Source organism: Belonocnema kinseyi, chromosome 5, assembly GCF_010883055.1.
Source record: "Belonocnema kinseyi isolate 2016_QV_RU_SX_M_011 chromosome 5, B_treatae_v1, whole genome shotgun sequence".
In the NCBI taxonomy this organism is placed as follows: Eukaryota; Metazoa; Arthropoda; class Insecta; order Hymenoptera; family Cynipidae; genus Belonocnema; species Belonocnema kinseyi.
The window spans coordinates 85,202,487-85,218,500 of NC_046661.1; the positions used below are offsets into that span (position 1 = coordinate 85,202,487).

General features: G+C 26.3%; 1 protein-coding gene across 1 annotated transcript; it reads right to left on the minus strand.

Annotated features, from left to right (window-relative positions):
• Positions 1–917: 917 nt before the first annotated feature.
• LOC117172721 (farnesol dehydrogenase-like) lies at positions 918–7,648 on the minus strand. Its single transcript, XM_033360882.1, has 6 exons — positions 7,554–7,648; positions 6,993–7,487; positions 4,645–4,771; positions 1,595–1,727; positions 1,372–1,500; positions 918–1,087 (listed from the first exon to the last, which is right to left on the minus strand). Exons 2-6 carry the CDS (start codon positions 7,291–7,293, stop codon positions 1,037–1,039), a joined length of 741 nt encoding a protein of 246 aa, XP_033216773.1. The 5' UTR covers positions 7,294–7,487; positions 7,554–7,648; the 3' UTR covers positions 918–1,036.
• Between the last annotated feature and the right edge of the window lie 8,366 nt (positions 7,649–16,014).

Below are 16,014 nucleotides of genomic sequence, written 5' to 3' on the forward strand. Positions count from 1 at the left end.
CTCGACACCTTGACAAATGTAATTCCATGTAGAAACATGCGTTTAAATAAAATATTTTACCAAAAAAGTTACCCACGCTTTAACTTGACAGACTGTATATTTCAAAATCGTCAAAAAATACATTTTCTTATAACATTTTTTAAGTCTCTTCAAATTTTTAATATTAAAATTTTTTTGAGTTTCTAAATGTAGTTAAAAATTATTTTTCTTAAAATAAAAAACAAATTTAACTAGGAAAAAGTTGCTGTTATATCTTACAGATTCTTGTTTCACACTTTTGGAGATCTTTTTAGAGATTTTAATATTAGAATAAAAATTCCACTTTTTGGTTAATTATTTGTTTTTTTTTTTAAATTCTTTTTTTCAGTTAAAAACTAGTTATTTAAAGTAAAATTTAACTATTTGATTGAAAATAAACTCGTTTGTTAAATCTCATATTTTTTTTTGTCAGAACTTTAACGGTTTGCATAAAAAATTCGTCTTTGTTAAAAATTCAATATTTTTTGAGAAAATTCACCTATTGTGTAGATGATTCCTTTTTTTGTTATATTAAAAACTAATTTTTTTCAGTGAAAATTTAGCTGTTGCATTTTTGGTTAAACTTTCATCTTTTTAGTATAAAAATTAATTACTTGGTTAAAAATTAATGTAATTTATTCAAAATTCTTTTTTTTTGTTACAGAAAATTAATATGATTGGTGGATATTTACGTTGTTGATTCTGCATAAAAAATATAAATTTCTATTTAAAACTAAAGTTGAAAACTAAATTTTCCTATTTCTCTGAAAAAAATATTGCATTATATTAATTTAAACTTATAGTGAATTTTCCTGAAGTTAATGTTGAAAATTGTATTCAAGATTTGCACACAATATAATCAAGATTTTTTACTTGTATCTCAATCCATTTATTAGGCAGAAGATTTACAATAAACTTATATTTTTTAAATACATCATTTATGATTCAAAAATAAAAATCACGTTTCAAGTATTTGACAGTTCAGACAATTTTTCGGAAAATAATATATTTATATGATTTATTTCTGTCGAAGTCGACCTGGAACTGGAGTAATAGTTACATCCTTCACCTAGAATTTAATAAAAATTCAGTGTCATTTATGCTATATTTAATCAAATAAAATTTTTGGACAATTTATTCAATTTATAATGTAGAAAGTGGGCGTTGTCGAGGGTGTCATTAGAAGGGGCGTGGCCAAAAAATAAATGCGATTGGCAGAAATTGGCGTGAGTACGAGTGTAGATATAAGGGCGCCGTCAAGAAAAGTTTACGCAATTTTGAAATTGGGCGTAGCTACAGGAATTCAAACTCGGCATAGTCAGATTGAACTGGGCGTTGTCAAATTATACTTACTTGAACATGCGGGGGCGTCGACAATGCATAAATGACACCCTCTGAAATATCTTCGACATCAACATAAGGAAACCTTTCAAGTACATTTTTTAGAACCAAATCTGTTTTGACTAATCCAGGGTGTACACTCTGCCAAATTTAAAAAATAGCTCATATTAATTTATATTACGTTTTGTGTACTATTTTCACAAAGTGATCATTTGAGTACTCCCGAAAGTCTTACCGTTATTTTTATCGTACTTTCAACATGTTGTAACTCTTGTTCAATAACTTCAGTCATGGCTTTTAATGCAAACTTGCTGGGACAATACATGTTGCAAAATACTGTTGATTTTTCTGTAGATTTTCCTTTAGTACTGGATAATAAGAGTTACAATAATGAACAAAATCATATAATAAAATACATGTAAAAAGGGCGTGGCTAAAGGTATGCGTATTGGAAAGGGACGTGGTTAAAGGTATGCGTATTGGAAAAGGGCGTGTTCGCGAAAAGTAGGCGGTCTCGTTAAAAGTGATCGTGTTGCTTTTTAATAAAAACAAAGTACAGTTCTTAAGAGATTTTAAACATTTATTTTTCAAACTAAAACTAATTAAATGTCAAAGTGGGCCCTCGAAGCAAATTTTAAAGAAAAAGAAAAAGATTTGTTATTTCAGATGAAAATGGATAAAAACCCATAATTTCCTATATTTTTACTACCTACTTTGCCGTGTTTATTAATATTTTCTTGAAAACACATAGCAATAGTACATATGCATTTCAAAAAAAGAATTTTTCTTTGAAAATTAAATTGCATATTTAATTTATTTTTTATAAACAAATTAATGAATAAAGATGATATATTTTGGATTTTCGTTGTTCAAATGCATAATTCATACTGAATTCGTCGCTGAACTATGTAAAATTAATAATTAATCATGAGAGAGAGCGAGAGTTAATTAAAAACCATTTTTATTGTTATAAATCATTTTTATAAACAAACTTATGTATATAGAATTTTTAAATTTAGATGCTTTCTATTTTCTACAGGAATATCTAAATTTATCTTAATGATGAAATAGAATATATTATTATTCATGAATAATCCATACTGTTATAAATAATTTCAGAACAAATGTTTATATATTTTGAATTTCTTGAGCATAGGAAATTTTCCTTTTTATTGAATTCGCTTCTTTTGTTCTCTGAAAAACACTATAAGCATAAGGAACAAAAAATATTACCAGTGAACAAACATTTTTATAGCTTTGTACTAATTCAATTATATCGTATTTTTTAACATAAAACCTTAATATTTTCTTAACCCAAAAAATTCCACTTTTTACTCATAATTCAAGTATTTTGGTAAAAAACTCACTTTCTTGTTTAAAATTTACCTTTAAAAAAAATCGTTTTTTTGTCTTGAAAAATCAATCGTGTTTTTTTTCTTTCTTAACTAGATAATATTTCTTGGTTCATAATTATTATCTTTTGTTAATAATTCGTTTTTTTCGTTTTAGAATTCATTAATATTATTAGGAATTCTATAATTTTTCGTTTTAAAAATGCAACTATTTAGTTACAAATTAATCTTTTTTACAGAGTATTCAACTATTTCGTTAGAAATTACTTCTTTTTTTTGTGCTTAAAAACCAATTTTTCTTTTTACTAAAAATGTATTTGTTTTATTTTTAGTTGAAAATAGACATTTTTTATTCAAAAATCGAATCTAATTCAAGATTAATATATTTTGTTAAAATTTTTCCTTTTTTGGAAGAAAATTATTTTCTTATTTTAAAATCAATATTTTTGGTTGAAACGTCAACTATTGAAAAAAAACTGAAATCCTCTGTACAAATTAATTTTAATAATTATAAATTAATGGTTTTAGTTGAAAAATTACTTCTTCAGTTTCTTTTTAGGTGGAAATTCAAATATTTATTGAAAATTCGTGGGTGTTAAAAAAAAATTGTTTTGGCGAAAATTTAATTATTTCTTTAAATTTAACTTCATTGAAAATTAATATTTTCGTGTTGAAAATTTCAATGTTCAACTATTTTTAGAAATTTATATATTTTAGTGAAAATTGGTCTTTTTTGGTAGAAAATTAATCTTTTTATTTAAAAATTTATCTTTTTTAGTTGCACATATAACTATTTGTTAAAAATTAATGCATGTTTTTTAAAATCCTGCTTTTATTATCAAAATTTTTGTTATTTGGTTGAAAATTTAATTACTTTGGTAAAAATGAACTTTTTTTAGAAATTCCACTTTCTTTTAGAAAATTCATTTTCTTGGCTTAAAAAGTGTACAATTTGGTTGACACTTTTTTTTCTTTCTTTACTAAAAAATTTGTTAACTTATATTTGATTTGTTTTGTTGAAAATTAATTTTTGATTGAACATTCATATTTTCGGGTTAAGAATTCCAGCATTTTGTAAAAAACTGGTGTTTATCTTGAAAATTTAACAGTCTGGTTCAAAATTCATTTTCTTGGTCGAAAATTGATCTATTTTCTTGAAACTTCAATCTGTTTGTTGTAAATTAATCATTGCAACTAAAAATGTTAAGATTCAAATTCACAATTTAAGTTAAAAATTCATCTTATTCGTTTAAAATAAAACTGATCAAGTAAATGTAAAAGACGAAAAGACTAAATTTGTTTATAATAATAGGAATTATTGTTAAATGGCAATATCTTGGATTAAATTATTATCCTTGAGATGAAAAGAAACAATTTCGTAGAAAGTAATAAGTTCCTATGCTCAAAAATGAGCTATAAGTGAATTTGTTTATAACAATCATTATTGACAATTAAAATTATTTTCCTTCGATTCTTGGTCATGATTTATTATAACGTTTACACAATAAAACGAAAAAATAAATATTGATAATGCATTTAGACACCAGAAAGTAGCAAATGTCATTTTTATCCAAAAATTTGTTTATAACAATTAAACAAGTGAAGGAATTCGATCTACAATGCAAATATTTTTTTCGTGAAGAGTATATATTTTAATTCTATATATTTAAAAAGAAAATTATAATAAAAAAAGGAAGTACAAATATAAATAATTATATTTTTTCTCTTTTTTTAAGGTAAATAACAAATTAATGAAGGTTATTTTTTTAAGTTGTAAACAATAATAATAAAAAAGGAAGTACAAATATAAATAATTATATTTCTTCTCTTTTTTTAAGTTGAATAACAAATTAGGGAAGGTTTTTTTTTAAAGTTAAAAAAAAAAGTTATAAATGATACAAAAAACAATTTTATAATATATTTTTTATTTCACCTGTTAATGTTGATAATATGTCCAGCTGTTTTATTGTCTCTCATAATTTTTACAGACTCTCTTATGCAAATAGCTGGTGCGATGACATTTAAATCTATAATCTTTTTATACGATTCTGTTGAACTTTCTAAAAGGGGTAAAAAAAAAGGTTAAAAAATTTTAATGGTTGAATTTCAAAAGTAATACCAAAGTTAAAATAATTATATAAAGGCCATCCATAAACTACTTTACCAGATTTGAACCTTATTTAGTTAAAAATTCTACTATTATATAAAAATTTACTAATGTTGTTAAAACCAAATTTTTTACCGGAAAATTCCACTGTTTCATATAAAATTCACATTTAGGCTTGAAAATTCAACTATTCCAGTTAAATATTTATAATTTTATTTGATTTGCTTGATTTTTGGCTAAAAATAAATTATAGCAACTGAAAATTTAACTCTTTAATTTTTGGTTGAATGTTGTTTTTGTTTAAAATGGAATTATTTATTTTAAAATTTATCTCCTTTATTTGAAAATTCAACTATTTAGTAGAAAATAAATCTTCAAGATTCAAAAATGATCTTTTTGGCTAAACATTCAATTATGTAGTTGAATGTTGAACTTAGTTGTTGAAATTTTTATTTAAATGTATTAATCAGTTTAGTTCAAATTTCATCTTTTTTCTTAAAAACATCACAATTTTGTTGAAAATTTATATATTTTTTTTTAATTCAACTGTTTTATCAAATAGACTCCAAAAACAATTTTTGTTGTAGATTCATCATTTCAGTTAAAAATTGAACTATTTAGTTTAAAATGATTTTTTTTGTTAAAAATTAAACGGTTTTATAGAAAATTCGTATTTTGCCTTTAAAATAATTCAACAATTTGATAAAATATTCGATTACTCGGTTTCAAATTCATCTATTTAGTTTCAAATTCAGCTAATCTAGTTAAAGATTGATTATTTTAGTTAAAAATTGATTTAGTCGGTTAAAAATGTAACTATTTCGTTTATCTTTTCTTTTTTTAGTTGTAAATAATTTTTTTTCACTGAAAATGTAACTACCATTCTTCTTAAAAAAATTTTTTTTTCATAAAAGCTTGTGCTATTTGCTTGAAAATTTATCTTCTTGATTGAACTATTTGGTTGAAAATTCATTCATTTTATAAAATTTATTTTTTTAGATAATAAATTAATTTGCTTGGTTGAAATATAATGGATTTGGTTTCAAATTTAATTATTTTGTTTAATGTTGAAACCTGATGTTAAAAAAATATTATTTTTTAAGATTGATCTGATCAGTTCAAATTTCATCTTGTGTGCTGAAAATTGAACTATTTTTATAAATATCTATGATTTTTTTTAAGTCAACGGTTTTTCATTTTAAATTGAAATTTATTAAATCAAAATACCAACTGCTTTACAGAAAATTCATATTTTATCTTGAAAATTTAAGAATTTTGTTAAAAATATATATTTTTGGTTTAAAATTCATGTCTTGGGTTGGCAACTTGACTATTTTGTTAAAAATTTGCTTCACTTTCAGTTGAAAATAGTTAAAATTTATCTGTTTGTTTTTAATTCAATTATTTTTATGAATATTAATAGAATATATTATATTAATATTTATTATTATACATTTAAATATTATACATTATATAATACTTAAAAAATTCAACAATTAGGTAGACAAACTATTTAATTGAAAATGTATTTTTCTGTGGTTTGCAATTCATATTTTTGGTTGAGCATTCAACAATTTTGTGAAAAATTTAACTACATGACGAAATTTATTTATATAAATATTTTACTATATTATAGAATAGTTTTCTTTTTTTTTAATTATATTTTTGGATTGAAAATTGTAGTGTTTTGGGAATAATTTGCCTTTTTGGATTAAAAAATTCAACAATTTTCATAAAATGTTGTCTTTTTGGGTAAAACGTTCATCTTCTCGTTGGAAAATTCTTCTTTTTGTACAAAATTTTTAACTATTTAGTTGAAAAATAGTTGTTTTTTTTTTAGTACAAAAATAATTTTTTATCTGAAAAACTAAATATCCTTTTTTTAGAAAACGTATCTTATATAAGTTGAAAATTGACCTATTTGGTAGAATTTGTATGTAATTTGTTTAAAATTTGTTGTTTTTTTAGTATATATTTAATCTTGGTTGTGGAAAATTCATCTTTTCGCTAAAGATTTAACTATTTTGTTAAAAATTTATGCTAGAAAATCCATTTTTCTTACTGGAAAAAAGTATTATAAATACATATAATAAATAAAATATTAATAATATTTTTTAATTATTTTGGTTAATAGATGGTCCATAAAATAAAAAATTAAAATAAAATACTCTCACCGATTATCATTCCAATAGACGAGGTTCCTGCATTATTTACAAGAATATTAACACCTCCTAGCTCTTTTTTTATCCAATCAAAAGCCTTTAAAATATCCTCTTCATTAGTAAGATCACACTGAATAGGAAAAAATTTTCCTTTTTCATTTTTCATCTCATTTTTCCATTCTTCCATTTTTTCTAATCTTCTGGCCAAACCGACCACCTTGAGACCATTTTTAATCAAGGCTTGCGCAATTGATTGGCCAATTCCAGAACTCGCACCTGTCACAATTGCTACTTTATCCTTCCAACGATCCATTTTTAATAAATTTTTTAACGTCAAATGGAAAAATTGAAATCTAACTTTAATCAATACTGACAAAAAAATCTATTTTGAAACTTTTCTTATCAGCAGCGTATTTATAATTGCGTATTATCAGTTTGATAAGAGAAACGGACAATTTCAGACTTCACACTCTTTTCAATGTAAGGATGAATAAATCCAGATCTTTCCTAAATAAAAATTTTTTAAGAAAATTATAAGCAACTAGTCAGGCCGACAACCAGAGCAAAACTGACCTACACCTCCCCTCGTTGGATACATGTTCCTTTATTTCTGAAGCAGGTCTTCTCAGAGAGGGGAAATTGCGTCGAAACGTGCCAGATGAAATTTTCCCATCTCCACAGAGCAAACACAATCGCAAGCCTCAGATGCTTATGGTGGGGGTCACTGTCCCGAGTTGAGGAAAAGAAAGTAGTAATATTAATTATATGGAATGATACGTTTTTCAGGTTAGCTCAGAATAAAATTTAATACAAGAAAGGGGACGAATATTAAAATTATCAGGATAAATACAGTTTGTACCTTTTTTCAATATCTGAATAAACAATCCCAGACTTAAATGAATAAATGTAATATATATTTGATCTAATAATTTTGAACATAATTTAGAAAAGTTCGTATTTTGGACAGAATCGAGTGTGAAGCATGAGACACGTTATTAGAAAATGTTCCTTAAAGGCAAAGGAGCTTTAACGAAAGAGAATTCACAATCACCAAATGACAGTTGTTGTTTTGACCTTTAGTTTTAAAAATTCTGTGCAAAAATGTTGAGGAAGTACGAAAACTGAGAGCGTAGCGCAAGATAAATATATTATCGAGTACAAAATACTTTTCGACTTTCTTCAACAAATGATGAAAGCAAATGCTGAGGAAAGACGAGGACTTAAAATAATACAGTTGTATAATAATATAAAAACGAACAATTTGTTATATTTTTCAAATTTTTCAACAGCAATTCATTGAGAGTAGCTTGAAGTGCCACCATACATTTTTTAAGATTTTTATAATGATTTTTGGAATAAAAGACTGTATTCCAAAGTTCATTTTCGTTAAAAGGTGTCAAGTCGCTGCACTTTTTATTAGATTTTCGCGTCTGTGATATATCAAATTTTCTTGGCGTATTTCTTCTGGCCTTATTAATGTACAACATTTTGAACTTTGAAATTATCCTTCTTTCATTTAGCTGACATTTTTTTTCACTTACTTTTTTAACGCCAAAGCGAGAGGAGTCAAATTTTCTCGCTCGTAGTAGTATTGGGATAGAAGCTTAAAAAACTGACCAAAAATCAGATTTCGTCGGATTGGTATGACATGCCGGGCTACTTGTTTTGTGAATCCCTTTGAGAATCCCTTTGAATTCCCTATCCTCCTTTCTGTCTGGGTTGGTTGGTTTGCGTAGGCTAGATTGCTTGGATGGCTTGTCTTGCTTCTTTTGGCTTCGTGTGTTTGCGCAGGCTCGTTTATTTACATTAGTATCTTTAGGTCGCATTGTTCGAAGTGGTTAATCCGATTTGTTTGGTTTGGGTTCGATCGGTTGGTTTGTTTCGTTTTGTTTGGGTTCAATCGCTTGATTTTGTTTATTTGGTTTGGGTTTTTTCGTTTGAATTGGTTTGTTCAGGATGGTTCTATCCGGTTAGTTCATTCGGGTTAGTTTGTTTGGTTTCGTTCGTTTGGGCTGGTAAGTTTTGTTTGGTTGTTTGGATTGACTGGTTTGGACTAATTTGCTGAGGTTAGTTGGTTTGGGTTGGTTGACCTGTGTTTGTTCGTTTGTGTAGTTTCATTTAGGATTGTGCGTTTGGGTTAGTTACTTTTGCTTCATTGGCTTGGTTTGGTTCGTTTTGGTTTATTTGGTTGAGTTGGTTAGTTTCGCTTGGTTTATTTGGGTTGTTTGTTTTGGTTTGGTCGGCTTGGGTCCGTTAGTTGGGTTGGATGGGATTTCTTGGTTTTGTTTAGATTGATTGATTTGGATTAGTTTAGATTGGTTGATTTGAGTTGGTTGGTAGGTTAGTTCGGGTTAGTTTGTTTGTTTCCTTATCTTGAGTGGGTCCGATGGAATTGATGATTTGGGTTGAGTTGATTTGGCATGCTTAATAGCGTTAGTTATTTTGGGTTGTTTCGTTCGGTTTAGTTCGTTTGGGTTCATTCGGGTTGGTTCGCTCAGGTTCATTGGAATAGAGTAGAACAGAGTATAGATAAGTATATAAATAGATAATGGATGAATAGAATATATAATGTATAGGATAGAGTAGAAGAGAGTAGAAGCAAGCAGATTAGAGCAGATTAGAATAGAAATCAATAGAATTGAATAGAAAAAATTCAATAAAATAGAATAGGCTAGGATACCATATAATATAATAAAATAGAATAAAATATAATAGTTTGGGATATTATAGGTTAGGATAGAACATAAAAGGATAGGAAAGGACATAATAGAATTAGATAGGATAGATTACAATAGCATAAAGTAGAATATAATGCGATATAATAAGATAGAATAGTATAGAAGGCAATAGTGTAGAATGGAATAGAAAACAATAGAATGAAATATAATAAAATACAATTTTATAAAGTACAACTCAGGGCAACAAAATAGAATAAAAAAATTCTCTGATGATTTAGCAGATAAATTAAAAAATATTTACTTGTACCATTAACACCTGGCTAAAAATTAGCGTTATTTTCTTGAATTAGGAGTTCTTATTCTGATGCCTCTAATAGCTTAATTGGAAAAGCACCTGACCGGAAATCAGAAGTTTTCTGGTTCGATTCCCAACCTAGCAAGCAGCAAGCTCTTACCCAATTTTACCGACATCATCCTCCCCATGCTTTTATAAAGGCTCCCGGACGGGACATCGTTCGTCAAAAGACCTACGGGACGCCTAAAATGTCGAAGTCAGTCCTCATCTTTCCTCAGCCGGCCACCGTGTATCAAAATCTTTTTGAACATTGACTGAGATTATCGTTCACTCCTTCTGTTCTAAGACCCGACTTCTCTATCGTAACTTGTAATTATTATAAATAAAGTTTTTTTTTATGTATTTTAAAATTGGAGTACAAAATTGCTTATCACGTAGCTATAAATTTTCTGTGAATCAATATTAGTAGTAGTTTTGTTTTTATTCATAAAAATCGCATTAAAATGAAAAATTTGTGAAAAAACGACAGAAGGCACGAAAGTAAATTAATAAACAGTTGTTAACACAAAGAAGAGACAAAAAATGTGTTGTAATTTATTATATTTTCATCAATTATGATTGAGAAAGTATTAGAATTTTAAACCAAAATGATACATCTTCCAGTAAGAAGGTTCATGGTCTAATAACAATATGAATTTTAAAAAATTACACTAGTTTTCAACAAAAGTCTTGAATTTAGAAGCCAGAAAGACGAATTATATACAAAACTGTTTAATTTTAAACCCAACTATATAATTTTTTAACAAAAAAATTAATTCTTAAAAAGGAGGAAAACGAATTTTTAGCAAAAAAAATAGCCAGAAAAGTATTTTTTTCTCTATTTTTTGGGCGTTTTTAAAATATTGAAAAACATTTAACTTTGTTAATTTTTATCAAAATTAAAAGCGCCTTTAGGATAATTTACTGATCCTATTTTTCTATTGGAATGACATTGTTTTAAGAGCATAGTTGAAAAAATTAATAAGGAGATTGTAAATATAATAATTATGTTTATCTCTCTAAATGTTTTTGATTGTTTGAAGTCTAATTTCTCAAAACAAATTTCTTTTATGAAAATCTAACTTTTGACTAAATCTAAATTAATTTGCAACTCTAATTTATTAAAAATTCCAATTTCTAGTTTTATTATTATCATTATCAGCTTTAAACAACCTTTTTTTAAATTACATTGACACATAAAAAATTTGTCTGCATGGCTTCAATATTCCATTATTGTTAAAAACTATAACTGCTTTTGGGAAAAGTTTATTCGTTTTGGTTTTAAAATACAACCATTTGAATTGAATTTCTTTTTCTTTTTTTTTTTTTTTTGTTGAAAATCATTTTTGAAACTGAATGAAAATTGATTGAAATATTATAATTACGCTATTTAGTTGAAAATCGGTATTTTCGGATTGAAGATTGAACGATAAAGAACATTATTTTATTCATATGAGAACAATTCGCATTATATTATAGTACATTTGCATACAGAAAAGTTCTTAATATAAATAACCGTCTGCAGCTGGATTTTGATTAAAAGAGTATACAAATTTGTTAAAAATTTAACCAAGGGAAAGGAAAACTGCAGAAAACCTTTTCCAAGTAGAGTCAGAACTGAGAGTTATTGCTCATTCATATTATTAACGCATTTTTCGACTTCATCTAAATTCCTATTCCACTGTGGTTGTTTAGCCTTATATTTTTCGTCACAACAATCTGTAACGGCCTATAAACAAATAAAATAATGAATTAATATTTAAATATATATAAATATAAATATAAAGATACATACTTAAAATATATAATAATATTCGAAGATTATGTAATTACATTCAACTCTTGCCTATTTCAAGAGCCGTTTAGAAATTCTTCTTTTTTAATAGAAAATCCCTTGATGGAAAATTCAACATTTGGCTTAAAATTCGTTTATTTTTGTGAAAATAATGTTTGTGGTTAAATATTTATCACTTTGATTGAAAATAAATTTGTACTGTTAAAATTTGTTCTATTTTGTTTAGAAATCCATCTCTTCGATAGAAGTGTTATCTTTTTTTTGTTTGTTGAAAATGCAAATTTTTGAATAAAAATGTATCCTTTTGATTGAAAATTCAAATATTTGGTGTAATTTTTATAAACTTGGTTGAAAATTAAATTATTCTATAAAGCATCATTCAGGCCCTTGTTGGCAGCAAAATTCGTTTTCTTCGAAGTTCGTGTTTATTAAATTAGGAACTTCATAAAAAATGTAAGAAAAATGATTAATTTGTAGATAAATTTGATGATTTGCCAAAACAAATTTAATAAACAAATACATTATTTGTGCAATTTGTGGGCCAGTTTTTGTTTAATTCCAGTCCTTGTTATGCAGAGTTTGATAATAATTTTAACAACATTTATAATTAGTTGATAAATTTTATGTTTTTGAAACAAATGCATGATTCGGGAATGGGTCGCGGGAAAAATTCGTTTTTTTCGATATCAGCTTGTTTTGTAAATTGCGAACCTCATTCGTTAAATGTTTAAATCATTTAAATCATTAAATAAAGAATGAATAAAAACGATTTTTTAAAAGCGGCCTTGCCAGATTCATTCGAAATTTTAATAGCTTCAATTTACAAAAAAAAGTTAAAATTGGTTAGAAACCCGCTTGTTAATATCTACTGACCCAGAGAAAATTTTTTTACCTAACTGTGACTCGCCTGCGAGAATTTGCGGAATAAATATTGCCCGATAAATAAACTTTTCATTAGGCTCCCGTCACACTATTAAAATGTTTTTGATTGGCGCTGCTCGAGCGTGCAGTCCACTTCAAGATAGTGATGAACGCCTAAAAAAAGTTTTTACTTTTCGCGCAATATTTGCTCTGGAAATAATCGGCAGAAACCGTTCGAGCCTGCATTTGGTTTCTAATTTCGACCACCATTTGGACTTGATATCTTAAAAATCTTAAGCATTTGAAACTGATTTTAATATTGTTTTTATGCATTAATTTAATTGACAAGAATTCATTTCCATATTTTCGTGAAAAACGCCCTATTTTCCCTCTTTTGGGAGCATTTTAGGCTGCATAGTTTGTATACGGTTCGATTTCTAAATGTTAATAATATTGCGCAATAAGTGTTAATGATGCTTTTCATTTTTTTCACATTAAAAAAATCATTGAAATGTCGAGGACAGTAATATTTATACTCACCTTGTGGTTGTTGTTTATAGAGCTGTCACTAACACATTCATCCAAACATTCATTTATTGAACGAATATGAAAAATGTCGGTGGCGTACTCGAACTTATCTCTACACGAAGTATTTTTCTTCTTATATGTCGCAACATTTACACGATGCTAAGTGAAAAAGAAAGATAAATATAAAAATTAACAACAGGTGGCAAAATTCAACTTTTCATAACTGCGTACCAGAAAAAAGTATACTCAACTTCCAATATAAGACCGGTTTCGGAAATATGTTTCCTTGGCCTTGATCTTAAATCGAAAGGAATTTAAATGTAAAGATACAGGGTCGATACAGGCTTGACTGAGCACAGTCACCCTTTCGACTTCGCGGCTCCTCTCATGGCGAAACTGCGAAGGCCATCATTTCCATGAATATCGTTAAACCGGGGGTCCTTATAGCGGGAGTTGAGTGTATTTTTTATTTATTTCTGATTTCTTAGAAAAAAAATGAAAAAAAATTAAAGGTTAATGATTATTTACCTACATATAATTGCAGTAAAGTAATTTTTACGTAATTTAAGAAAATTTAAAATTATTATTTTTACCAGCTGACCTGAATTTGTTTTCCTCTTTGATCTTCGTAAGTTTTTAAAATTTTCGCATAATTATCCAAATATGGTTTCCATTTTTCATTCAAATCTGCATGGATTACCTATAGAATTAAAAAATTGCAATTGCTGTTAATTATAATTTTAACTTTGAGACAGGAAACTTTCACAATAAATTACAATTTTCATATAGAACGAGGAAAGTTGATAACAAAATTAAAAAAGTATAATTATGAGATTGATAAAAATTATAATTCCTTACTAAAAATTCCCTGTTCCAAGTTCAAAATTTTTTAAAATAAAATACTCTGTAACAAATTCAAAATCACAATTCTGCACAGAAATCCCCTGTCCCAACGTAAAATTATAATAATTGCTTATTAAAATTCCTTGCCCTAGTTGTAAAAATTATAATTGTTGACAGAAATTGTATGTCGACAATTCAATTTTCTGATTCTTTGCGAAATTTGAAATTAACTAATTAAAAATGATAAATATTTGCCTTTTTTAACTTCTGAAATTACTTACTTCAAAGACACAAAATGCCAGTAAGCAGCAGATGATGACCATTTTCATAATTGAAAAACTTGTTAATTTTTTTTATTTTCGAGCAAAAATAAACTAGAAATATGTCTAAAGTTGGCTTTTTATACCAAATCAAAATGAATTTTTTACCCTACTCCTTCGACAAAAAAGTCCAGACTTTAGTTGTCATAATCCACAAAAGGTGACTTTCTAAAGCCATTGACAAATATTATTGCGCTCTCATGCTTGTCATGGCAAAACAAATATTAACTTAGAAGATGAGGAAATATGTGCATATTGATAAATTATCCAATTTTCAATTGAAAAAATTTAATTCGTTAATTTTTAATGTTTCTAACGTAAAATTGCTTAAAATGTTAGAATTTTGAACATTTGCGATATTTTTACTTAATTTTTTCTAAAAAAGATCTTCGTTCCGCTGGGAACCGAACCACAGAGCTTCCGATTGCTGGTCGGTGCTTTTCCCTTAAGCCACTATAAATAAAAATATGAAAAAATATCCTATAATAATTGAAAAAATAATAATGCAGGGAAAAGCACCGGACCGGCAATCGGAATTTCTGTGGCTCGATTCCCAGCAAAGCGAAGGAGAAGATTTTTTTAAAAAATATTTATTTTAAAAAATGTTTAACTTATAGCTCTATCTAGTTTGAAATAACTTCAAGAATTTCTGTTATTTTCCAATGATAATACAGAGTCCTTGCAAGATTTACAAATTTACCGATTCATGGCAACATACAGGGTCAACGAAAATTTTTCTTTAGTCAATCCTGAAGATATTGCATGTCGTTTTGTATTTTAAACATTTCCACATGTCCCGATAAATTATAATTCATAAATAAAATATCAATTAAAAAAAATTATATGATTGAAACATTTTTTCCAGGAAAGGAATTGAACTGTCACTCGAGTTTCTGATTACGAACATAATTAACATAATTATTAACACATTTAATTTTACAGCATAATTTAAATACCTTCAAAAATTAAAATTGATCTTAAAAGAAATTGTACATTAGAAAGTTTAAATGATAATTTATTAAATAAATAATACACAGTTAATTTATTGCTAAACATAAGAAAATATAAAATTGCTAAAAAATGAGAAGCTTGATGATGATTTTTGTTTGAAAGTGCTAATTTCTGCTACAAAGTCAACTACAACATACTTTCTTTTTAATTTTCTGATATTCTATTAAATTTACTTTTTTGATAAGACAAATAATTTCTAATACAGAATTAAACTTTTAAATTCTCATCTCTTTTTGAGATATATTTGTTTATTTGTTTTTAATATTACACAAATATAACTTTTCTAAGATTTTTGAGACAATTTATAAACATTAAAAAAAATGTCAGATGAATCAAATTAAAATTTTAAGAAAAATGCTAATATTCAATCAAATACATGAATTTTCGAATTGAAATAATAAAACTTCTAAAAAAAATCAAAATTAATCTTCAACAAAAAATGACTTTTTAAAAAAGTACGGGAGATCTTCCTACAGTAGGTAATCAGTAATTATAAGCACAAAATGAATATAATAATTAATTCTTATTTTAATGTATTAGCAAGTATGATATCTTAACTATTGAAAAATGTAATAGTTAATATTAAAACTGAAGGATATAAAGGGAGAAGTAATTTTTAATACAAAATAAAAATTTCGACTAACTGCTTATTTTTTTAGTTTGT